The sequence below is a fragment of the Neovison vison genome, chromosome 1 (genome assembly GCF_020171115.1).
Source record: "Neovison vison isolate M4711 chromosome 1, ASM_NN_V1, whole genome shotgun sequence".
In the NCBI taxonomy this organism is placed as follows: Eukaryota; Metazoa; Chordata; class Mammalia; order Carnivora; family Mustelidae; genus Neogale; species Neogale vison.
In genome coordinates, this window is record NC_058091.1 from 46,091,368 (window position 1) to 46,117,953 (window position 26,586).

The 26,586-nt window shown below is 36.3% G+C and overlaps 1 protein-coding gene across 2 annotated transcripts in view; it reads left to right on the forward strand.

Annotated features, from left to right (window-relative positions):
- Positions 1 to 26,586, forward strand: part of ME1 (malic enzyme 1) — a 184,473-nt gene that overhangs the window by 18,693 nt on the left and 139,194 nt on the right. Inside the window, exons 1-3 of one of the 2 annotated variants that reach the window (XM_044246391.1) lie at positions 3,334 to 3,357; positions 4,599 to 4,732; positions 9,154 to 9,303. In XM_044246391.1, coding sequence (XP_044102326.1) covers positions 3,349 to 3,357; positions 4,599 to 4,732; positions 9,154 to 9,303 — 293 coding nt within the window. In that variant the 5' untranslated portion in view covers positions 3,334 to 3,348. Of the gene's footprint in view, positions 1 to 3,333; positions 3,358 to 4,598; positions 4,733 to 9,153; positions 9,304 to 26,586 lie in introns of those variants that run through there. The other variant, XM_044246382.1, reaches the window with a different exon arrangement.

The following is a 26,586-nucleotide window of genomic DNA, read 5'->3' on the forward strand; positions in this document are numbered from 1 at the left end:
TTAAGTGAGAAATAATTAAACAATTTAATTAAACCTCTCATCCAATATTTTAAAAATCCATTTGCTCCCTTAGGTAGAGATGCTCTTTCTTCTCATTAATTAAGCAAACATGTCACTTAAACTACAAAATAGTTACACTTGCTAATATCCTATAATACCTAGATGAAATGATTTCTAGGTGTTATGGTTATGAGATTTTGCTCTAAATTTTAGGGCATCTAAGGGCCAACTATATATATGTGTGTGTGTGTGTGTGTGTGTGTGTGTGTGTGTGTGTGTGTGTATATGTTTGTATATAATTTAAATTCAGTTAATTAACACTTAGAGGTAGAATTTAGTGACTCATCAGTTGCATTTAACACCCAGTGCTGGGGCACCTGGGTGGCTCAGTGGGATAAGCCTCTGCTTTCAGCTTGGGTCATGATCTCAGGGTCCTGGGATTGAGCCCCAAGTCAGGCTCTCTGCTCAGTGGGGAGCCTGCTTCCCCCTCCCTCAGCCTGCCTCTCTGCCTACTTGTGACCTCTCTCTCTGTCAAATAAATAAATAAATAAAATCTTTTAAAAAACAAACACCCAGTGCTCATTACATCAACTGCGCTCCTCAATGCCTATCACCCATCGCCCAGTTACCCCATTCTCCCCTGCCTCTAACAACCCTCAGTTTGTTTCCTACAATTAAGAGTCTCTTATGGTTTATCTCCCTCTCTGATTTCATCTTATTTTATTTTTCCCTCCCTTTAAGACCAAGTATATTTTAGATTTATGTTTGTAATCATTACTTCTACCAATCTAAATTGCTCTATATGAACTATGGGTAAAAATTAATTGCTGTGTAATGACACCAAATGTTTTTCTTAAAGAAGCTGTTGTTAATATATTATTAGTTTTAAATAATTGATTTTCTGCCTTACAGGAGACGATCACTAGAGGATTTGGTTGCACAGCTGAATGCATGCAAAATAATCATTTGAAAACTTTACCTTGGAAATGTGTATCCCATCTGGCTGGCTGGTTTTTTGAAGAAATGAGGTTACATACCCCAGGAAAGTTCTAGAAATCATTTTCTATATAGTTAAACAGCTAATTTCAAAGAACAATAATTCACAATCTGGAGGACTTAGGGGAAAGAACCCTTCAATATATGTCCATGACAAATTAGAATAACTTCTCTTTCTATAGGCATAGAATATGCACATAAACTATAAAACATTTATATTTATAAAACTATAAAACATTTTAAAATATTGACATTTAAAGCTAAAGCTCACTTTGATCTCTTTATTTCAGAATAATAAATAATAAAAACAAACATTACAATAAAGGCATTTTACAATGAATTATTCATATATAGATTAAAGAATTTTGTGATTTAGGCAGTGTTTTCTTTTTTGCCGTTCCACTTGATTACTTTGAGTCCTTATTCTGGAAAAAAACAAGGCAAATTACTGAAGCTTATTGCAAACATTAAAGATGATTAATGCGGAATTCAGGTTGTATCTGTTCTGCTTTTCTGGTAATCATTTTTGATAAATTACTCAGGACAAAGTTTCTTTCTCAGGTGCAAACACAATTTCTAATATAGGTCTCTCGTTATGCCAGGAATTTTGTTGTCATTTCTGCTCGATAGTCTCAGTTTTCTCAAGAAGATATACATAAAGCAGTTAGTAGAGCCCAGAAGAATGGTTGTCCTATGTGCTGTCCTCCGTGGTGAAACAGCATACCACTCTGCTGTCTAGGGATCTAGTCCAAAAGGTTTCGTGAGGAGGAGGGAAAGTAAAAGAAAGATAGAAAATGAGAAAACCAGGGTTGAACCTAGGGTGTACGAGAAAGCTTTTAGGGAATTAGAATTATAGGTGGTCTGGAAACTTAATATACTTACAGAGGTCTAAACTTTAATGACATCAAAGACTCAGAAGGAATCAAATGAAAGTTAGAAGCTGCATGTATATGTTGGATACACTATCCTTTGTTGGATAGCCCCCACCGCATAGCTCTAGGTAAAAATTCTTTGAAACAGGTATTTGTCACATCAGCTTTTAATGAGGAAAATGTATTAAGCTAGTGTTTTACTGTATTAAGCTAGTGTTTAATAAGGAGAATGTATTAAGCTACTGTGTATGATCTCTACAAAATATATATGAATACATCTCTGTTAGTATGAAAAAATGAAAGAGCCCGGATTATTAAATATTTCAGGATTCTACTTACTGTTCCTCTGAATACTTTCTGGGGAGCTGCTGGTTGGTAGGAATCACATTGATGTGTCATTATTAAACACTGGTTTAAGTGAAGTCATAATGTATTTGGCATATTTATATGCCAAATGTAATTTTAAGTTTTTAGGGATTTTAAGATTTAACTTTGCTTACTCACTGACTTACTTTTTTTTTTTTAATTCATAGAGTAGTAATAGGACCCAATAACTTGGCCTAGTTCCCCAGATTTTTAATCCCAAGGTTTTTTTTTTTTTTAATTTTGTATTTGGTGATTATTATTGTTTAAGAATTGAACTGACACTTTATTATGCCATAGACTATTTGGCTAACAGTGTGTAGTGTTTGTAGTTACTAACCATCCAAGGATAGCAAAAGATAGCTAGATGGCATTGTCATTTACATGGCAAAAGATACAAGAGACCTGATAGGTCAGACCAACAATGGGAAATTTATGTAAAAAGAAGGACTAATATACCAATAAATGATTAAGTGCCAGTATTAAGTGAATGCAGGAGCATATGTTAGTGCTTTTGATAATAAGCCTTATCCTCAGAATATTGATAATTTTGATTATTATTTTGCAGGCAGATTTTTAAGGCATAATATTTAGGAGTTTACTACTTTTTACCTATGTTCATGTATTATTGAGATTTTTTACTGGGAACTGTACACCACCTGTGCTGAGACATTTGGAGACCTTCTGAGAAGTCAAGATTGTAAGCAGTTTCTTGTCCTGGAGGTTCTCGAGCCACTGGTCCCAGCTAGCCCTTGTTGGAATTTAGAGAGCTCCACCAGGGGTCACCCAGGGGACAAATCTATCTGACTTTCTTCAGGCTGCCCCCGACTCAGGAGTTGAATCAAACATAAAACTTTCCGCCAGTGACATGAATTAATGGGCCTAAACATATAAAAAATTAGAAGAAACAGTGGTTAGTCTGTTGATCTTCTTCACCTACTTTCTGAGGCTGGTTGTGTTGTCTACCTCCAGGATGAGCCAAATTGTCTTTCTCCCAGAGTAATACTCAAAAGTCACTCTTCTGCCATTGCAGGAAGCTTTCACGGGCAGAGGATTTCACCCAGTGCAAATTTAGTGAACACGTTGTACCATCCTGGTTGTCTAAGAAGCATCAGGCATGTTTACAGTGAGTGGACACAATCATTATCATGTTGGCACACTATTGCCAGACCCAGGGGAACAGTCGTCAGTCTACTCAGAGACGCCCCTGGCTTTGGTAGCTCCAGGGGGAGTCCTCTCCAGGGGAACTGTACATCCGGTTCTCCCAGATTAATGACTACTGAGGTTTTTCTGGTATTACTTCCCTTCATATTATGTTCCAGCAAATCTCTTTGGTCCATTCTGGATTTTTGATTCCACCCATCAGTTATATTTCATTGCTTGGTTTCAAGCCTCAGGTTTTATAAAACAGTCAGTGTTCTTGTAAACAAATAACATAGAATAATAACAGGGTTCTAATGGGCATACTGGGTAAGTCTGGAAGGGCTTTTGAGAAGAGGGAGCATTTGAGGTTAGACTTCAAAGGCAGAAAAGCAAGGAAAACATTTTTGTCCATGGTGTCATGAAAGAGTAAAAGACTGCTGTATTCATGCAAGAGTGAAAAATTTTCTGTAGCTGAGAGTATAATAAGAATAATAGAAGATGGGGTGCCCGGGTGGCTCAGTCAGTTAAGCATCTGCTGTCGGCTCAGGTCATGATCTGGGGTCCTGGGATCCAGCCCCTCATTGGGCTCCCTGCTCAGGCGGGAGCCTGCTTCTCCCTCTTCCTCTGCCGCTCCTGTGCTTGTGCCCTTATGCGTGTGCTCTCTCTCATGCATGCGCCTCTCTCACTCTCAGATGAATAAATAGAATCTTTAAAAAAAAAGCGTCAATTTGAAAAAAAAAGAATAGTAGGAGATAATTTGAGAGATAAGTTTGGAACAGGAGCCTCAATCATATATAAGGCATTTTTAAATCTATTTTATAGGGGAAGGCACAGCAGGTTATAGGTGACTTACTCATGTTCATAATTTTAAAATCTCTTATAATTCCTACTTATTTATGTATTAGATAACATTATTAATATTTATATCTTTCATTTGCATATCTTTACATCATTTTCTGAATTACTTAATTTCAAAATTGACAATGTGAATGACACAGATCTGAAAATATTATAGTATTCTAATATTGAAAGATGAGAAACTGAGGTATTGAGAGATGACATGATCTCACAGTTGAATGGCTATGTTTAGATAATACCATATATTTTTAATTCTAATTTTTCATTTTTAATTTCATGTATTTGTTGGACTTTATGTGTATGTATATGTATATAGGTTTTGGTTTTTATTCCCTTCAAATTATTGTGTTTTTCTTTTCTCCATAGGACTTGGCTTTTACCCTGGAAGAGAGACAGCAGTTGAATATTCACGGATTGTTGCCACCTTGCTTCATCAGTCAGGACATCCAGGTTCTTAGAGTAATTAAAAATTTTGAGCGTCTGACCTCTGACTTTGACAGGTAACACATTCCTGAAGATGATTTTTATATTTCTCTTAGGCAGTTGTCTAGTTTATTTTTTTAATGGGATGAGAAAGTTAAAATATTTAGTGATTTGGAAAGAGTAGTTAAGTTTGAGAATTTACCTATAAATACTATGTTTTTTTTAGTTTAGTTTTTTTTTTTTTTTTTTTTTTGTGAAGACTTTATTTATTTGAGAGGGAGCATGAGAGAGTGCAAGAGAGAGAGCTAGCGTGAGCGGGATTGGGGGAGAGGGGGAAGCAGGCTCCTTGCTTAGCAGAGAGCCCGATGCGGGGCTCCATCCTGGGACCCTGGGATCATGACTTGAGCTGAAGGCAGATGCTCAACCATCCGAGCCAGCCAGGCACCCCCTTTTTAAGGATTTTATTTTTTTAGAGAAAGAGAGTGAGAGACCCATCACAAGGAGGGGGGAGTAAGAGAGGGAGAGGACGAACTGGACTCCCCGCTGAGCAGGGAGCCCAATGTGGAACTCAGTCCCACGACCTCAGGATCATGACCTTAGCCAGAGGCAGACACTTAACCAACGGAGCCACCCAGGTGCCCCATAAGTACAATGATGTTTTAACAAAAATTTACCCTTGGTAAGAACATTCGAATAATAGAACATTTCCGTTTCTAAATATATCCTCAAAGAGACTACTTTTCCCTTGTGATCAGATGGTTACTGTGAAGGTGAGTTATCAAGAAATGACCTTTCACACAGAATAAAACAGGACATAGCAGCTTTTAGTCAAGACTTTAAGTTCATTTTAGATAAAAGCACACTTTTCCCACTTCCAAGCTTGGTTCTAACACTACTGCAGATTTGGGTCAGTTAGTTTTAGAACTCAGTTTCTGTGTTTGCACCAAGATGAAGGTAATACTGTTCCCTACCTTGAACTGGGTAGTCTTCAGTTGAAATTCTGGTTGTGTTTCATGAGGGGCCTTAAGCAAACCACCTATTGCAACCATTGCCATGACTGTTGTCTACTGTGCCCTGTACTTGTGGTTTGGCCCTTTCCTATTAAGGCACCGAAACTCTCTAAACCTGAGGTTTTTTATTGGTGGATTTAAAGAAATAATAGTTATTTCGAAATATTATTGCAAAGTTTGGAAGAGGTAACAAACCCATGCCTAGTAAGTGTTTGTATTAGGGTTTTCCAGAGAAAAAGACCAAAATATACACATATCCTGCTGGTTCTATGTAAAGAGACTGAGTGACTGACTCACTGATTACTTATTTACTTACTTATTTTTAAGGAATTGGCTCACATGATTATGGAGCTTAGGCAAGTCCTAGATCTGTAGGTGGAGTGACAGGCTGGAAACCAAGGGATGAGTTGCAGTTCCAGTCCAAAGGGAGTCCAGTCCAAAGGCATTCCTTTTTGCTGGGGGTTGAAGATTAATAATAAAAATGGAGTGGATGGGGCACCTGGGTGGCTCACTTCGTTGAGTAGCCGACTCTTGGTTTCAGCTCAGGTCGTGATCTCAGGGTTGTGGGATCGAGCACCGCATGGGGCTCCTTGCTCAGCTGGCTGTCTGCTTGAGAATTCTTTCCTTCTGCCCTTCCTCCTTCTTGTGTTGTCTCTTCTTCTCCTGTGTGTCTCTCTCTAAGATAAATAAATAAATCTTTAAATAATACTAATACTGATGATGATGATGATGACGATGAAGTAGCAGTCCAGCTTGCCTTTGGTAGTCAGGATCAGTCACCCCATCCAGCACAATAACTCTTTTCTTTGCTTGTTGATTCAGAGGTGTATGGTGGCCAAAGTGGCTAACAGCAGTATTCACCTCCAGTTCAGTGGAGTCATTGTCTCCTGGTAGAAACATTCCTCCCTTTGGAACTAAGACTTCTAGGCCATTAGAGCATAAGTTCATGGGGACAGGGAGCAGAAATTTTGCCAGTGGGTCATAGGGGTTATTGGGAGTGGTGCCACTCCGATTTCCATCTCTTAGTTCTGGCTGTAGGAGAAAGAGCACCATATAGCGGACACGAATTCTCTGCATATATAGCATCCTGGAGAACCTTGCCCCAGCTCTGCAGGTTGCCACCTACCTGGTGCTATTACTGAGACTTCAGAGGGCCATTCTGCTGTTCTGTCAAGCCAGCTGCTTCAGGATGGTGGGAAACATGGTGAATTCCATGAATATGGGCCCACTGAGTTCTTTGGTTAAAAGCAGTATTGTGAAAAAAAAAAAAAAAAAGCAGTATTGTGCGGAATACCATAATGGTGTTTAAGGCATTCTGTAAATCCTTGGACTGTAGTTTTGGCAGAAGTATTGTTTGCAGGGGAAGCAGATCTGTAACCAGAGTAAGTATCTATTCCAGTAAGAACTAACACCACCTCTTCCATGAGGGAAGTAGTCTACCTGCCACCAGGTAGATTGCCGATCACCCCCATAGTGCCTTATCAGGTGTTCAGCACTGGTCTGTTCTTGCAGATGGAGTGTTCAGGAGTGTCTGTAGCGAGGCTGGCTTTGGTGAATGGAAGTCCATGTTGCTGAGCCCATGGATAACCTCCACCCCTGCCATGGCTACCTTTCATTAGTGAAGACAGAGGCAGCTGGGGAAAGAGGCTGACCTGTGCTTAATGTATATGTTTGCTGCTTCTTAAACTCCTTTATACTCCTTTTCATTTGTTCTATAAGTCTATCCTTCAGACTCTGGTGTTTTTACTTTATATTCTTTTCCTGGGCTGTTTACCTCCTAAGAGCTGGTCACATTCATGTTTTACCACAGGCTATTCCTCAAATATTTATTAAGCCTCAACTGACTGACTGTCAGGTGCTCTTTAAGATATTGGGATTATAGACCATGATCTCTGTCTTCATGGAATTTAGGTAAATTATTTTAAAAAACTATTAAATACTAAGTAGTAAAACAGTAAGTTAATATGCTAAAAATTGACAGGTGCTGATGAAAAAAAAAAGTAGAGAATGCTGAGGGTTGGGATGGTCAGTTTGTGTTGTTATATTGTTATATTGTTATATCAATCAGGAGAAGACTTCATTGAGAAGATGATTCACGAAGGAATCATCAAAGGCAGTGAGGTAATTAACCATGAGGAAATCTGAGGAACAGGTTCTGCAGCTGGTGTGTTCAGGGGTCAGCAGAGAGCTGAATCTGGAACAGAATGAGGCAGGGGAGAATGGTAGGTTGGGAGGGGAAGTGGGGAAGACAGATTATGAATGGCTTTGAAGGTCATTAAGGGACTTTGTTGTTATTCTGGGTGAAATGGAAACTATTCAATGTTTTGAACAGAAGATCAACATGATCTGACCTATATTTCAAGAAGACTGTCTGCATGTTGAGAATAGAATGTAGGCCGGAAGAATATTTAGGAGACTATCACATTAATCCAGGTAAGAGGTTAGACCCAGGATGGTAGCAATGAAGGTGTTTAGACTTTGGGTATATGTTAAAGGTAAAGCCAACCTAATTTCCTTATATATTAGATATGGGCGTTAGAGAGCTTTCAGAAAAGAGAAGGAAGCAACAAAGAAACAGGAAAGGAATGACCAGTGAGACAGAAGGAAAATCAAGAAAAATATGATGGCCCAGAAGACAAGAGGGTATTGAGCTCCAAGGAAGGGCATTTGTGTCAATGTTTTGACAGGTAAAATAAGATGAGGTCTGAGAATTGATTATTGATTTAGGAATGATGATTTCCACATTACTAAATCAGTTTTAACATGCCTGTCAGTCATCATCTTCCCAAATGTTTAAGGGTTTGATACAACCCATCTGTTTGCCAAACATTAGAATCCTTGTATCTCTGACTCTCCATTCTGTGCATTTTCAACTATTCCAGGGAATGGAAATCAACTTAAAAAGGCTAGTAAAATTAAGTACAATTCTGCAAGACTATTTTAAGTTGTAGTGAGCAGTTGGGCTTTATTCTATGAATTATCAAAGGTGACAGGTAACATGATAAGCTTGATGTTTAGAAAGAGAACTTTGGGTTAGAAATGCCTCTAGAAAGAAAAAGCCCTTTTGATACAAACAATAAGAACTTGCCTACTTTAGTAATTTTAGGGTTGGTACTAAATTCCTTATTTTCTACTTGTCATTTCCCTTGGTTATTCAGTATTACAAGTTACAGGATGAAGTCCATTTACTTACTTAAGTTAATGTTTAAATTATATCCCTAGTGGTATTTTCAATTTAAAATAGGGATAAAGTCTTTCCAGGTATTAAATAAAACTGTGTTGTTTTAGCAATGATTTTAAAGTTTGAATGACAGTTGCTCAGATTTATGGTTCTTCATTCTTTGAGGTGTTTAAGAATATTTCTAAAGTCTTTTTTGATCAGTTGTTTTCTATGTGATATAAAAAATACTTTATTGAAAAATGTTTATATTTCTAAGCATGTTTCATGACTTTTGGAATATGGATCTCATTATGTCCAATTTCCACAGGTATCTACTTTTAATGGATCTTCAGGACAGAAACGAAAAGCTCTTTTATAGTGTGCTAATGTCTGACATTGAGAAATTCATGCCTATTGTTTATACCCCCACTGTGGGTCTGGCTTGCCAGCAATATAGTTTAGCATTTCGGAAGCCAAGGTATGTAAACTTTCATGTTAAATACCCTTGTGAATTTATTTTTTTGTAAAGTTTTTGCAATAATTTTAAAAAATTGTTGAATGCATTTTAAGTTTGGAAAAACCTAAGTCAAATTTCATTTCCAAGAAGTTCAGATATAAATATATATAAATACTAAAAAAATAATATTTTCTTTCTAGATTTAAGATCATGGAAAAGTATTACAAACCAATTTAGGTTTCCTTTTATAGACAATAACTGAATTTGTTTTTTGTTTGGAAAGAAAGTAATTGATCATAATTAAGCTTGTCTTCAGAGTTGTTAATACTATTATGTGTACATTTTAGAAGTTAAAGCAACGATTCCAAACCTTTCTGAAAAATGAATGTATTTTCTAAATTAAGAGTTGGCATTAAAGTAACTCTTATGTTGATTTTCCTTTAGCAAAATAGTAATAGCCTTTAAGGATGTGTTTTTTAAAAAATGGGACGTGTAAAATATAGAATACAGTTTTTCTAAATCCATAGCTTTACTTTGTTAATTACATTACTTTAAGTACTTTTGAAACAGGGATCAATTGAAGTAAATATTAATACTTTTCACAGCAACAACAACTAAAATTCAAGTTGAATATATTTATGTTACTTGTGCTTCTAACTTTAAAGATAAAAAAAGAAATGTTTATAAGTTTATACTGCAAATATAAAAGCCTATTAAAAGTACTGCCATTGAAAAGAGTACTTCAAGGTTAATATCTTAAAGTTAGATTGAATATGTGGATTTCCCATAGATACATTGATGTAGTGGTAATATTTAGCACATTTGTGCCACATTACTCTCTGTATAAACAAAAGAATTAGCCACATCATCCCTTGTATAAAGAAAGTAATTAGATAAATAGCTGTAGATGGTCACTTAAATTACATTCGTAGCACATATCTAGATTGCATTTATAAAACAGTTTTATTAACAGTGAATACATATTTTATTCATAGAGCAAGAGTGAGAATTTAGCTGGTAATTATATTGTGAAGATAATTTTTGGGGGGCAAAGAAGTGTATTTATTTGTTAATCAGACAAATAACACATGTTCATTATTGAAAAATTAGAAAATATGAATATACAGAAAGGAGAAATTAGGTTTTAAAAATACCTAATGTCGTCATACAAGAAAAACCTGTAAATGCAAATACATACTCTTTCCATATATAAGTGATCATACTATATACACTCTTTCTTGCCTGTTTTCTCTGAGTGATGTCATGAACATCTCTCCATGTCTATAAAGTATATTTCTACATAAAGAATCTTAGTAAAAGCATGAGCATGCAACACTTGGCTGTTAAAAAATGTAATTTAAGCATTTTTTGAAATTATAACTTTTTGTGAGATCCTGAGAAATGTTAACAACTATAAGAGATGTAGACAAGTATAGCTCAAAGTATTTGGGTTGAAGTTGACATAAAAGTCTCAATGAAATAATTATTTTTTCAGCATTTACTATGTACTAGATGATTTTTAAGGACTTAGGATGTATTGGTATACATGTAAAATCTAAGAGCAGAAGAGATAGGGAAATAAAAAATAAGTGAATTGTCCAGAATGTTCGAAGGTAGTAAATGTTAAAAAGAAAAACTAGAGCAGGAAAGGGGGATTTGGAGAGCCAGTTACTTTGTGGGGGGCAGTTGCAATTTTAAATAAAGTTTACAGTATAGGGCCTCATTGGAAATGATACTGCAAGAGTGAGGGGGTGGTAATGTAGATACAAAAGGAACAGTGTGCCAGGCAGGAGGACTAGTCAGTGCCAAAGCCGTAAGGGAGAACATGCTGGGGACAAGGAGCAGCAGAAAGGCCGTGTGCTGGCAGTGTGAGAGAGGGCAGAGAAGTAGGGGAGGTCATCGATGGAAAATAAATGAGAGGGTACAGAACCTGGAATTTCTTGTAGGCTAAAGGACACTGGTTCTTACTCTTTGTTAAATGGGTAGAAGAATCAGATAGCGTGGTTAGCAGGCTAGTGCAGTAAATGCAGTGAGAGAGGATGCTGTCTCAGATTAGGGCAGCATTGGAATTAGGGGTTATGGAATTATTCTAGATGGATAAAATCACGAGGATTTCCTGTTGAATTGGAGGCTTCCTGGAGCTGGGATTACAAGTATAGTGTCTGGAGTAGATCGCCTGTTTTCTTTTTCTTTTCTTTTATTTATTTATTTGAGAGCAAGAGAGTCAGGAGAGATCATGAGAGAGGAGAGGGTCAGAGAGAGAAGCAGACTCCCTGCTGAGCAGGAAGCCTAATGTAGGACTCAGTCCCAGGACTCTAAGATCATGACCTGAGCTGAAGGCAGTCGCTCAACCAGCTGAGCCACCCAGGCACCCAGATTGCCTGTTTTCATTGTACTTGATTTTGCTACTTGTTTTAGTCTTTAATAAATTATTGACCCTTTGTATGCTCCTGTTTCCTCTGTAACGGGATTAAACTACAGCCCACCATCTTTTATCTACATTTTTAAATTTTAAATTTGAAAGCCAAAATATTAAAAAATTCTCATTTGGAATAACACCTGATTTGTCTGAACCCATTCATTGGCAAGTGGAACTGAATTTAGATACGGGTAGTTGTAGTATTTAACTGACTTAGTGTCATCTGTTTTTCTTTAGAACAGTTAATGTATTTGATTACACGGGGATTTCCCAAAAATTAAATTAACTAATACATAAAGGGAAAGGGGTAGCATAACTTTTATAGCAGAAGACTCACAATGTTGAATGTAGGTGGAGATATTCTTATTGGTTCAACTTTTCCACAGTATTTGAAATTTAGGTAAAGGAATGCTTTACTGACAGAAAAAGTGAAGTTCTTAAAACTATTTCTATATGATCTCTTTATGGCAGTTTTTTGTCATGTTGATTTTTTTTTAAAAGATTTTATTTATTTATTTGAGAGAGAGACAGTGAGAGAGAGCATGAGAGGGGAGAAGGTCAGAGGGAGAAGCAGACTCCCCATGGAGCTGAGCCCAATCCTGGGACCCCAGGATCATGACCCAAGGGGAAGGCAGTCGCCCAACCAACTGAGCCACCCAGGCGGCCCTGTCTTGTTGATTTTTAATGTGTATATCTTGCTAAACTTCTGATGATTTTGAAGTTTTTTAATAGATTAATTCTCTTGACTTATTCCATAACTGTAAAAAAAGGAACCTATTTGAAAATACATCATGTGGCATATATATTTATACATTGTATTTAATTGGAAAGGAAATTGTGATTGTGTTTGAGTAATGATGGTTATTTCAGACCTTAGCAAGTAGACTATTTTTTAAAGCCGAAATCGAAAAATGTCTATTAAATTTTTCCTGCTGCAACAGCAAGTGTTCTAAGACATTCAGAAAATGAACAGGAGGATTATACTTCTTGTTACATTTACTTTGTGTATTTGGTAGTAGCAATTAGGAACATAATAAGTGAAAGTTAGGGGATAGTAGTTCAAGTACTACTTGCAAAGAGGTAGATCTTTTGATCTCAGAATTTTAAATATTATCTTTATGATACTGATGCAGACTGCTTGGTTCTGAGGACCCAGAGGGAGGTTTCTACAGGACCAGCCAAGAGGGACCTTAATTTCATGCAGGATAAAAATCAAACTGGAGCCAAGAGGGTGAGAGCAGAGTTTTTTGCAGGTATAGAAAGAGTGTAGATACTGACAGAGCTTCTGGGGGACTGCGAAAGGAAGGAAGAGTGAGTCTTGTCTTTGCCTGGAACCTGGAATTTTTATTGAGGTTGGTGGTCGGTACACATGTCTTCTTGATAATCTGGGAACAAAGAATAGGATTTAGGTATTCTCCCTAAATCATCTGTGCCCTGCAGCCAAGGGTCTTGTGGAGTCAGTGGTCTTAGAAAATGTTCATGATGACCCTGCCCAGTAGTAACTCCTTCGATGTTATCTATAGTGCTCGAAGAGTCCAAAGAAATCATTAAATAGTTGACCTTTATGAGCAGAACATCTATTCTGTGTTCTATATGACACGTGTAAGGGCTGAGGTGCAGGTCTCAGCAAGAGTGGAAGCAGGAAAAATAGTGAATAAAGCAATTTTCATGGGGTTCTTATAGTTTCTCTGTCACAATATGATATTTTTCTATGGCTGGATATTTATTTTTCATTTTGAATATGGCATTAAAGTCTGTCTAGGTATCCAAAAATAAATTCTTATATGGATAGCTCTTCCAGCATTTTTTTTTTCCCTAAGGTATGATGCTGGAGTATCCATTTATTGGTCTTGGGTGGAATTTCTTTTTTCTTTGCCGTAGATACTTTGTGTGGGTTTTTCAAGATGTTGTGGATAATGACTTTTAAGAATGTCCATTTTGTTTGGATTATCTTCTTCCCATGTACTCATAACATTTTAATTCTTGCAGAATTTCCAGTATTTGAAAGTGCAATAAGCTTATGTCAGCACACCTAATTGTGGCTAATTTGTAGGTAGAGGTGTGATTTTTGGAACTAGAGATGATTCTTTTTGTATTTTTGCAGAATGCTGAGCTTACTGTGTTACTTAAATTACTTGTATTCTGTAAAACTTACTTTAAGGGAAAATTTTGTGTAAATTGATAGTGCAGATATATGTAAAGGGCAACTAAAAGCAGATTTATGTAATTTCTTTGGAAATATTTCTACCTGTTATATTTTACACTATACTTTCCAAGAAACATTTCTCTCTCTCTCATAAGCTCTGATTAGGTACCTATCATTTTACCATGCTTTTGGCAATTAATCATGTTGCTATTTTTGGTATTTTTAATGCTCTATCAAAGTACTCTTGGTCTGATTTTATTTTTCTTATTTATTTTTTATTGAGGTATAATTGACATATAACATATTAGTTTCAGGTGCACAATAAAATGATTCAGTCTTTGTGTATTGTGAAATAATGACCACAGGAAGTCTAGTTAATATCCATCACCATGCCTGTTACAAGACATTTTTTTTTGTTTTGATGAGAACTTTTAAGATTTACTTTCTTAGCAACTTTTGAATGTACATTTTTATTATATGCAGTATTATTTATTACATGCAGTATTATTAACTGTAGTCACTGTGCTGTACATTATATCCCCATGACTTACTAATTTTATAACTGAAAATTTGTACCTTTTGAACCTCTTCACCCATTTCACCTACTTCACACCCCCCATGTTTGGCAATCAGTCTGCTCTGTGAGCTCAGTTTTTTTTGTTTTTTTGTTTTTTTTTTTCTCCTCTTGGTCTCTCTTGTTGGCATTTTACTCTTTATTTAGTCCCAACTAGAGTATAAACATCTAGAGAAAAGGGATCATACTTTAAAATTATTCCTGTATTTCCCATGCTTTTAAGCTTAGTGCCTGGTTAGTGCTGAATCAATGTATGTTACCTGCTGCCTCATAGAAAGAGTAACAATATTACTCTAGTCATCCACTCACATAAAAAACAAAACAAAACATAAAGTACTGGTATGTTCTTTATTTCTCCTACTATTTAAGCATATTATTCTGAAAGGTAAATTTTCATAAATAATTGATCTGAAAGAAATTGGACTCACACTAATGAATCAGGCTAAGAGGAAGTAAAATTTCGATTACACACAGAAAATATAACTTTAAACTCATATTATGCTCCTTTTAACTACTCATATTTATCGAGTAGATCACTAATATGACTTTGGCAAAAAGAATGAGCAGTTTGATGACAGTTTTTTAAAAAAAGGCATTTCCAGAGTTTGATCTGATTAGTACCATTAATTGGTTTGCCACAAGTTAGGGTGAAAAAAGCATTCAGTGCTAAAATTAATCAAAGAAAAGTTGAATTACCTGAAATTAAACAGGATTCTTTACTATAAGATTTCTTAGAATAATACCTATCTTACAAGTTTATGGAGGGGGACAATAGATTTAATATAGGTAATATACCTTGCATAATTCTTGACACAAAGTAGGTGTTCCCAAGTAGTTGCCGGTATTATTATAACTCCCAGGTTTCTTGATGACCAAATGGATGATGGTATCATTCACCCAGTTTCAGAATAATGGAATATGTTTGTAAGGGAGATAGAAAATTCTTTTCAGGATGTGTTGAGGGATGTTTTTTTTTTTTAATTTTAAATTAAATTAAATTAATTTATTTGAAAGAGAGAGAGAGAACATTAGCAGGGGGGAGGGGTAGAGGGAGAGGGATAAACAGATTCCCCTCCCCACTGAGCATGGAGCCCCATGGAAGGCTCAGCTTTGATTGCAGGACCCTGAGATAATAATCCGAGCCAAAGGCAGATGCTTAACCGACTAAGCCACCTAGGAACCCAGGACATTTAAGTTTTAAATGTCTGTGTGACTTCCAAGTTGGGGCGTCTGGTAGGCAATTAAATGTATGGACCTGGAACTTAATAGATAATATATGTAAAGCTCCTTTTATTTAAATTCACACATTACAAAAGCTACATAAATGATACCTGTTTTGATTTTGATAATGACTAAATTTAGCAACAAGACTAATGGTCAGAGAGTCAGTCAATAAGATATTCTATATTTTGTTCTTTTTTTTCCAGAAAAATTTTAGAGAAATGAATAAAAGGAAATGAGATGAACCAAAACAAAATACTAAAATAGTTTTTCTACATTTAGATTTTGTTTGCATACATATTTCCTTCAGAATTCCAGAAAGGTCTTAGAGTATTTGTGACTTAAATTCTAAGGACAAAAGCTTTTATTACCCCAAGTGCAATTTTGTATGAGGATGAATACCTTGTGATACAGAAATAGTCATAACCATACCATGATTTGACTGTGATTAGAAATGGAGATTGTTGGGACACCTGGCTCACTCTGTAGAGCATCTAACTCTGGATCTCAGAGTTGTGAATTCGAGCCTCATGTTGGGTGTAGAGATTACTTGCAAAATAAATAAATAAAGGGCACCTAGGTGGCTCAGTTGGTTAAACCTCCAACTCTTGATCTTCAGAGTCATTAGTTCAAGCCCCATGCTGGGTTCCACACTGGGCGTGGAGCATAATAAACAAGCAAGAAAACAAACAAGCAAGCAACTGATTGGAAAAAAAGAAATGGCGATTATTTACTCTATGGAAACAGTTTTTGCATTTGTGCCAAAAGTTCGGCAAATTTTGTAGTCTAACAGGGTGAGAGTATTGCTTTTGTCATTTAATCTGTGAAACAGCAGTAAGAAAAGCTGCTTAAAGGGAATCAATAGAAAAAGAAACCTTCCCAAAGCTAAACACCCCTTTAACCCAGTAATATTCTAATGATACAGTACAGATTTTAATGATAATAACTATTATTGAACAGTTTAGAATGGACACTTTCATGTTGTTTTTTAATTTTCTCATATTAAATCTACCTGATTTTAAACATAATCTGTTTTTATAATGTGCTATACAGGTATATGATGGGAATTTCACTCTGCTAAGCTGTAAGTACTTCGGTACCTCAGTATTTATAAATAGAGTTAAAGCTGCTTAGGGAAAAGAAACATGGGTTCACAGACAATTCTGATAGCTGTGAAGGAACTGTCGAACTCTTGAAGTAAGGCTGTGGCACCTGTAGTTTAATGCTGTCTAGTGATCACTTGACTGTTTTTATTACTAGACTGTTGTAATGTAAACAGTCAAGTGATCTAGCTTCCAGAAGTTAATAGCTCTCCTGCTCTCCTCCATCACCTCACTCTCCAGGCTATGGGGGTTTCTGGGAAGGAGTGAGAGCAGGTCCTACTCCTCTGAGTCGTCCTGGATAGGACAGCTGCTCAGATGGACCAGGACTGTTCTTGATGGATTTGGCTTTCTTCAGTCAAACCACTTTGGACCATTTTAGAGATATTTAGGAGACTTTTGAGAACCAGGGAATTAATATTTTTGGCTTTAAGCTTTGGTTTACTTTGTAACTTCTATTTTTTACTGTATTGGAATTTTCTGTATCTCTAGAAACTCAAATAGTTGAAGTTTAAGGGAATAACTAATTTTTAATGCTTCTAGAAAAGCAATCATTTTAATATTATATGTTAATAAACTTTTCACCATTTGCCTACAGCAATAAGCCTTTGATCTTGATTTATACTTACTTCAGAATATTCTTATGTTGATTGATTTCATTTCCCTTGAAATAGGCTCAATATTTGCATTTACTTAACTGTAAAGTATGAGAAAAAGTACTATGTGTTGGAAATTTTTTTCCCCCCAAAGATATGAAACAAGTGAGGTGCGGAATGTCTGGACTAGTTCAAGACTCTTGTTACTTCAGCTGATTTCTTGGAGATAATTATTTGCAAAAAGTTGTTTTTTATTTATCATGGAGATGTAGATCTTATGATTTCTAAAATTAGTAATTCAAGTTAACTTCTTTTTTCTGAGCACACTAAATGCTTCTATTTAGGAAAATGTCTATGTGACTTGTGCTGAGTAGAGTGAGGTAGAATATCCTATATCTTAGTCCTGGAAATACAGTGTGTGCCCAGAAGTAGTTTCAAATTCCAAACTTTCTTCTTTCCTAAGTATTGCCATAATTAGGAAGAATTTGGAGAATGGGAAGAATGTAAGCATGATTCAACCATAAATTCTACGTATCATGATCTAAAGATCATCTGAGCATGTGCATAGACATAAATCTCCTTAGCAAGGCAGTGAAACTTATCTTTTACTGTAAACCTTTAAAAGTGTAAAGTAACAGTTCATCAAGTCTCTGTATTCATGTAGAGACTTTAAGTGTGGAAAACTTGAATGGAAATGTAAGTTTAGGATCCAAAAATAACTCTGCTACCATCTGTGTGGTACATCCAGGTGTTTTGATTTAAATTTCCACACAGCATACAGAGAATTAAGAAAAACTGCCAAGTTTTATCTCCAGTAGTGTTTATGAAAACATATTAATTAGGGCATCATTATGAATTTTTTTTTAAAGAGTTTATTTATTTGTCAGAGACAGAGGGAGAGAGAGCGAGCGAGCACAGGCAGACAGAGAGGCAGGCAGAGGCAGAGGGAGAAGCAGGCTCCCTGCCGAGCAGGGAGCCTGATGTGGGACTCGATCCCAGGACCTTGGGATCATGACCTGAGCCGAAGGCAGCTGCTTAACCAACTGAGCCACCCAGGCGTCCCTCATTATGAATTTTTAAGAGGGGTTATAAATCCCCATCTTTATTACTAAGAATAAAGATTTCTTTTCTTTTCTTTTTTCTTTTTTTTTTTTTTTTCCGGCAGTAGTTCTTTACATCACATGCCCAGATCACATCTGGAATATCGTGTTTAGTTTGGATGCCATACTTTTCAGGGTCGTTGGCAAACAGAAAAGAGTGACCAAAGCAGTGACAGTTGTTGAAAACGTGCTATATGTGAAAGGGTTGGAGGAAATAGAAGTAGTTCGGCTAAAAGAAAAGACTTGAAAGGGATATAGCTAAGACCTCAATTCTTTGATAGATTTACATGTGGGAAAAAAAAAAGTATATACTTGCATGGTTTAGCCTTCAAGTGTAGAGCTAAAATCAGATGGACATTATTACGGGAGTACAGATTTAATTTCAATATAGAGGAAGATTTTCTAATAACTAAAACTATATGACATTGGAATAGACTTCCTTACCCTCCCTCATTGGAAATATTCACATGGCTTGGATAATCTCCTGGTCATTTACATTATAAATGAGATTCTTGCATTGAGTGTGATTATAAACTGGTTGAATTCTAAGGTCACTTTTAACTAGAAAATTCAGTGAATGTTTAAAAGAGCAGTTTACAGATGAAGAATTCCAGGTATTCGGGAATATCTCACTCCTCATTTCAAGTAACCCTATTTTCTAATTCAAAAATATTTTAGTGATAATTTTAATCACAATTTTAGGAACTATTAAAAATAATATATTTTCAAATAAAAAATATTTTAAACAAATTTAAAGTGATTTGATGACGCAGCTCACCAAAATTCCTACTCCCTCCCCCAAACACACAAATTACATGTCAGTTTACACAGCTGTATCCTGGCTACAGTGTTTTGGTTTCAACATTTCTCCAGTTTTAATGGATAAAAAGTTTAATGTTGACATTTTCTTACTTAATTACATCCTTCTGATCTAATCTTTTTTGTAATTTTTTCATACTATTTGTTTTTTTGTATATTCTTTTAAACTCTCATATATATATATGATATATATATATATATATATCGTTTAGCTACTAGAGACATTATTAGTAAAAATTTTCTTTAAGGTGCTGTTTCTGCCTCTCCTACTGGCTCCTTCTGCCCAAATCAGTGTTGAGGGGAAATTGCCCAGTTAGAATTTGCTTGTATTACTCTTTCCAGAATTTCCTATGTGCCTTTAAGGTATGCTTCTGAAATATGAAGATTTGTTTTCATCAGTTTTCTTGACAAAATAATCTATAATTATCATCTAAGAATTCTTTTATATACCTTTAAAAAGGTTGGCTATTGTATGCCTAGGTAATTTTATAGATTAAATTGAAGTGTTTAGGGGCACCTGGGTGGTACAGTTGGTTGAGCAACAATTCTTGGTTTTAAATCAGATCATGATCTCTGGGTCTTGAGATCTACCCCACATCCAGCTCTGTGCTCCGTGCAGAGTCTGCTTGAGATTCTCTCTTCCTCTTCCGCTGCCCCTCCCACTTGTGCTCTCTCTCTGTCTCACTCTCAAATAACTAAATAAATCTTTAAAAAATGTATATAACTATTAAAAGGCATAATTGAGGGGTGCCTGGGTAGCTCAGTGGGTTAAAGCCTCTGCCTTCAGCTAAGGTCATGATCCTAGGTTCCTGGGATCGAGCCCCACATCGGACTCTCTGCTCAGCAGGGAGCCTGCTTTCTTCTCTCTCTCTGCCTGCCTCTCTGCCTACTTGTGATCTCTGTCTGTCAAATAAATAAATAAAATCTTAAAAAAAAACAAATAAAAAAATAAAAAGCATAATTGAAATAATCAATTTTAGCTCCAAAATTTTACATCCACAGTAGTAAAATTTAGAAAATATTTGATAGAATTCCAGATTATTTAATTACATATGAAATTATTGAATTCTACATTTTTCTAAGAAAAGAAATTTCTCATTTACTAGTGTAAGTCCCAGTCTTAATATGATTGACTCATGGCTGAATAAATGACATTCATAATAATTTGGAGGCTATCATATTTTATAAAAATAGTGTTACCTTGTGAAGTAAAACATTTTCACTGTGAAATGAGGTAATTTATTTTAAAAGCTGAAAATGTTGTAAGTATATTATTTCTCTCCTGGGAGAAGTTAATTTTTATTGATAATTTGCCAAATAAATGCCATCGGTCTGTTGAATTCATTGTTACCTTAGGATTCTTTCCAGTATTTTCTACCATGGAAAGTACTTTGGATTTTAACTATCAGAACAACATCTATTAATTTCTACTTAATTGGTATGCTCATACTAACTTTAAAATGAATAAATGAATAATAGCTTACCTAAAGTTATTTTTATGTACATTTTCATTTCATGTTTATTTGGAAACAGTGGTTAAGTTGTGGTATACAGAGGTGAAATCATTAACGCTTGGTAATTGTTGTTTTTTTCAATCCACTCATTTTGTAATTGAAAATAATCATTCCAAGGAAACTCAGTGATCACCCAGTTTTAAGTACTAGAGCTGGGATGTGAATTTATGTTTTCTACCGTTTAGACTATTGTATTAGAGCTCCCCAGAGGAAGGGGATCAGGAGTGTGTGTGTGTGTTTGTGTGTGTGTGTGTATGTGTGTGTATAGAGATTTATTTAATCTAAGGAATTGGCTCACACAATTGTGGGGGCTGGCAAGTCCAAACTCTGCAGGGTAGGCTGATAAGCTAGAGACCCAGGGAAGAGGTGATGCTATAGTCAGATCCAAAAGTAGTCTGCTTGAAGAATTCCCTTTCTTTGGAGGAGTGAGTCTTTTCTGATAAAGCCTTCAACTGATTGGATGAGGCCTAGCTACATTATGGAGGGTAATCTGCTTAACTCAAAGTCTACTGACTTAAATGTTAATCTCACTTGAAAATTACTTTCATGCACACACACACACACACACACACATTATCTTCACAGAAACATTTAGAGTAGTGTTTGACCAAATTTCTGGATACCATGCTTAGCCAGACTGACATAGAAAATTAACTATCACATCCTCCCAGACCAGTGTTGGATCTTTTTTTTTAAAATCTCAGGTTATATTTTTCTACCTGGAATCTGAGCTGTTCAGGGAAGCTGCACTCTTATGTAGTTTCTTAGACTTTTCCTCATTGACTAGTATGTGTTGTGACTTTCAAAAGCTAAAGTTATATATTATGTTTGTTAATTAAGATTAACAAGATAAATTAAGATTATTCTCCCAAATACTGTAGCATTTACCTGCAAAGAATTTCATGTCTTGCATTCTATAAGATTTTAATCCTAATAGTTCATATGAGTATTATTGAAATACGGTTTTTCTTTAAAAGGTTTCTAGCAATAATTGAATTAATGACAGTAATTTAAGATTTAAACCTAGTTTTAGAAATTGCCAAATAACATTGTTGATCACTCAGTTCTTCCAAAAGAAGTTCTTGCTACGTTTTCTTCCCCAACTCTGCCCCCTTTCCAAAATCTTTTTGCTGATTCTCTGTGCTCGTTACTTCTTTTCTCCTTCCTTTCTTTGATAGAAATGTAGTGAGTGTGCACTGCATGCCAGACACTTGACTAATAGGGAGTGCAGATAAATAAAAGACATATTTCCTGCCTTTGTGAAATTCAAAGGTAACACTCAAGTGAACAAAGAACAACATGCATACAGCTTGTATTATGAAGGATCTGAACAGAAGGCGGTGATAAAGAGTATCGAGGGCATTTCCTTTCATGGTGTATTGAGGGACATGTTTAAAGAGACACTATGTAAGCTGACTCCTGAAGGATAGGGAGTTGGCTTGTGAAAACCAGGGGGAGAAAAAAAGCATTTGAGGCTGAGGAAGTAGCATGTTCAAAAGGTCTGAAAATGAAGAGGATAGTTGGAGGCGTGGTTCGAATAAGGCAGGAGTCCCTTGCAGAACCTCGTGGGGCCTGGTAGCATTCCATCATTATTCTTCATTGACTTGGGAAGCCATTGAAATATTTGCAGACAAGAATGTTAGCATTCTGTTGAAGTTTTAAAAGATTATCCTGGCTGCCATGTGGATAAATGGTTAGAAATGAGAGGCTAGAATAGAAATAGGAAGACCAATAAAACTGTTGTGATATTGGCTCTCCTTCCATCAGTTGTCATTGCTCTGAGTGGACTTGATCCTCTCAAGATATGGAGCAAGGAAATCTAGCAAGTCCCTTAGTCCTGCAGTGATGGCTGTAAGCAGGTGAGGTGATGTGGGTATATAACACATAGCATATTTCAGTGACCCTAAAATCATTAGCAGGAGGTAAGATCTGCTGGACATAAGAATTTCCCAAGCATGCAGGCCCAGTACAGTTTATTTTATTTACTACCCAAGTCAGTACTCTTACGATCTTGTCCTTGGTCCACTGCACAAATCCATCCCGAGCCAACTCTTTCTTTCCCTCAAGGAAGAATAACTAGACAATGTTTGTGCACCATGAAATACTATTCATTTCATTTCTGCAAACCTATTTTTAAAATTAAAATATTATTACTGTAGGGGTGGAGTTCTATAACTGCCTGCATGGCTCAGTCTCAGCTGGCCCTTCTACTCCACAGAGTTTAACTCCAGCTGTGTGCTTGGCTCCTCTCACTCTTGTGGTTGTAAGAATGTAAACACTCTGCAGCTTTATCCTCCTTATCATATATTCTTTCCCATGTCCCCTATGAATTCATTGGCTTAACATTTTATTTCCATGATCTAACCCTAATACATTTCTGCTCTTTCACATATTTCCATCTTCATCTGTGCAGCTAAGTACAGTGATCCATCCCACCCCCTAAAATCTCCGCACTAACGCTTTCTTCTTGGAACTGTTTCTCCTTAGCTTAACATTGCGGTCCCTGGTTTCTTAACCCTGTAAGTTGCAACACCACGCACTAAGTCACCTAAACCACACACCTCAGAGATGGTCGGGAGTTTCTCCCCTTCCTTTTGCTGTTGGAGCCTTGCCAGCTTTACCTCTTTATTACCGGCCACGTCGCTCTTGTCCATTCAATCCTCCTGCTACTCCTTTCGATCAGGCCCTTCTCATTTCAAAAGAGAGCGAGTTTTCAAAAAGGGATGTCTAATGGTGTCACTTTCCGAACTAAACTCATTGAATGACTCCCCATTTTCACCACCATAAAATCCAAGCTCCTTAACATGGCTTGTAATCTGGCTCCTTTGCCTATCTCTCTGCCTTCATTGTTTCCCTTTCCTGCCCTTCACACCCCGACCCCCACCTCAAGTCAAGTATCACCCAAGCCTCTGGGTGGCTGCTTTCACACTTTCACACTGACATATAGCAACTGACTCTTTTCTGTTTGTCTCTCTTTTGACCATTTCTTTTTTCTTAAGGATAGCAACTGTACCCTTTACCTTTATCCCAGAACCTACCAGAGCTTAGCACAGTCTTTGTTGAGTGCATAAATGGGCAGGTGAGGGAATATACATGTCCAGCCTATAGTGTGGTTTGGACCCGAAGAGGCTTGGTGCTGATCCCTTTTTTGCTTCTTATTAACTGTGTGATCTTGGGTCTGTAACATAAACTCCCTAATCTGTAGTTTCCTTGTTTGTAAAATGAATATTGTGATTATATTTGAATAAGGTGATCTTTCTAAAACCTATTTAGATAGGAAGTGTACGGCAGAAATTAAAAACTGATTTATCTGAAGTTCAGATGTATCTACAGTTCTCAAGTATCTTATGAGGCAAAATTTTATTTTTCTAAGTATTGCAACTTAGTTTAACACTGACTACAATAGCTAACTGGAATATAACTAGTTTTGCTAAAGAGTATGTTTAGATAACTGTAAGAATAAAAATGTATGGGGGTGCCTGGGTGGTTCAGTGGGTTAAGCCTCTGCCTTCAGCTCAGGTCATGCTCAGGGTCCTGGGATTGAGCCCTGCATCGGGCTCTTGGCTCAGCGGGGAGCCTGCTTCCTTCTCTCTCTCTGCCTGCCTCTTTGCCTAGTTGTGACCTGCCTGTGAAATGAATAAACTCTTAAAAAAAAAAAAAATAGAAAAGTATAGGTATCATGTGAATCATCAACCCAAATTATTTTTAGGGTTAGAAGATTTCAAATAATATACAAATATAAGTTATGTATTATCAATATAATTAATGAAAATATTTCTAAGACACTGGCAAGTAAAGACATAAAAAAATGACCAAGAACATGTTTTTGAGTATTCATAGAACACAAAGGAAGTGTGTATGTTATTCATCCTGATGGTCAGTATACTATGTTAGGTATGCCCAAGGAAATATGAATATTTCTGAAAATAGATAGAAACTGTTAAGTCTAAGCAATAATTGAAAGTATATAAAGTTTCTCAAGGAAGCCCTCACCCAGACAAATGTCTGTTTAACATTGGGAGTTCTATTTTTTTAACTCAAGGTGAGCTTGAGCTAATTTTTCCAGTAAGGTACATAAGACAGTGATGTCATTTACTTCTTTTTGCAAAGATCATTTCTCTACCAAATTTAGCTTCTAATTTAATATTTTGCTGTTCAAGAAATTCCTAATGTGACTGTTAAAGTCTTGGATGTGGCAATGTGATTTCTTTTTCTTTTTTTCTCATGTAGCAAACAGAGCACAAAGTTCACTAAATAATGTGAAATGTTGTACTTATAAAATTCATTTTATTAGTAACATAAGTAAGGAAGTAATTTGAACACTGTGTGTATATTAAAGTATGTAACTCACTAACATGAGCAATACCAAGGAGTATTTATATAGAACAGCTTTCTTCTTTTATTTGGAATGAGATACATTCCCCTAAAAATAAAAAATACAAAACAATCTCAGAGGATAATCTTTTTCGCTCCCTACCCAGAAAAAACCACTAATGACTATGGTGGGAAGAATTCCTTGTGGTTGGAAAACAGATGCATAAGTTGCTGGAAGTCTCATTTATGTATTAAGCTATTTAAAAGAATTTTTTAAAAAAATATTTTATTTATTTATTTGAGAGAGAGAGAGAGAGAGAGATAGCGACAGAGAACATGAATGGTGAGGAGAGGGAGAAGCAGGCTTGGTGCTCAGCAGGAAGCCCAACATGGGGCTCCATCTCAGGACCCTGGGATCATGACCTGAGCCAAAGGTAGAGGCTTAACCAACAGAGCCACCCAGGTGTTCCCCCTGAAAGAAACTTTTTATATGAAGGATTTCCCTTGTCCAAGTATCTGCTAACTGCCACCTGGGATTTGTATCAAGCCTTCCCTCTACTCGTATGCCCCCAATCAGTAGATAAATAATTACTGGGTAAAGAATATACCTCCTGGTTTGATATTTTAACAGTACAGCAAACTATTTTCAATGAAGCATATTTTTGATTTATTCAACCCGATTTTCAGGCATTCTTTTTTTTTCTTTTTTATTCCCAATTTATTTATTTTCAGAAAAACAGTATTCATTATTTTTTCACCACACCCAGTGCTCCATGCAAGCTGTGCCCTCTATAATACCCACCACCTGGTACCCCAACCTCCCACCCCCCCGCCACTTCAAACCCCTCAGATTGTTTTTCAGAGTCCATAGTCTGTCATGGTTCACCTCCCCTTCCAATTTACCCAAAAGCACATACCCTCCCCAATGGCATTCTAAACTTAACATTTTATTCTGTTTTTATTAGGATCCATAAGAAAAAGAAATTCCAAATGGAGAAGAGTCTTCTATATCTTTTTAGCAATACTTTTGATGGAAACAATGTCTAATATAATTTTCAATGTCCTTTATATAAAGACCATTTGATAAATTCCTCTCAAAATTGAAGAAATGCTTCTTTTCTCTTTCCAGATGCCATGGTATATGTCCTTTAATTAGACTTGAGAACTAACTCCCTTTTCACCCTTGGGCTTTGGCTATATTTTGCACTCAATTACAGTAGGTTTTTTTAGACCATTTTCTTTTTCCTGTCTCCCCTCCCCCTCATTATATTCTCTTTAATGAGTATGTCTTGCAAACCCAGGTTTTAGACAGTCATTAGCCCCCAACTTCCTTCCAGACTAAGTGAAAAGCCTATGTCCTCTATTAAAAAAATTTTTTTATAAAAGCATCTTATTAGGATTTCACATCTCTCCCCTCCAGGGTGGGTGGTTTCCTGCAGCTCAGAGTAAACAGACTACAGCTTGCCAGTCTTCTGTACTATTGTACAAGGAGTTCATGGTT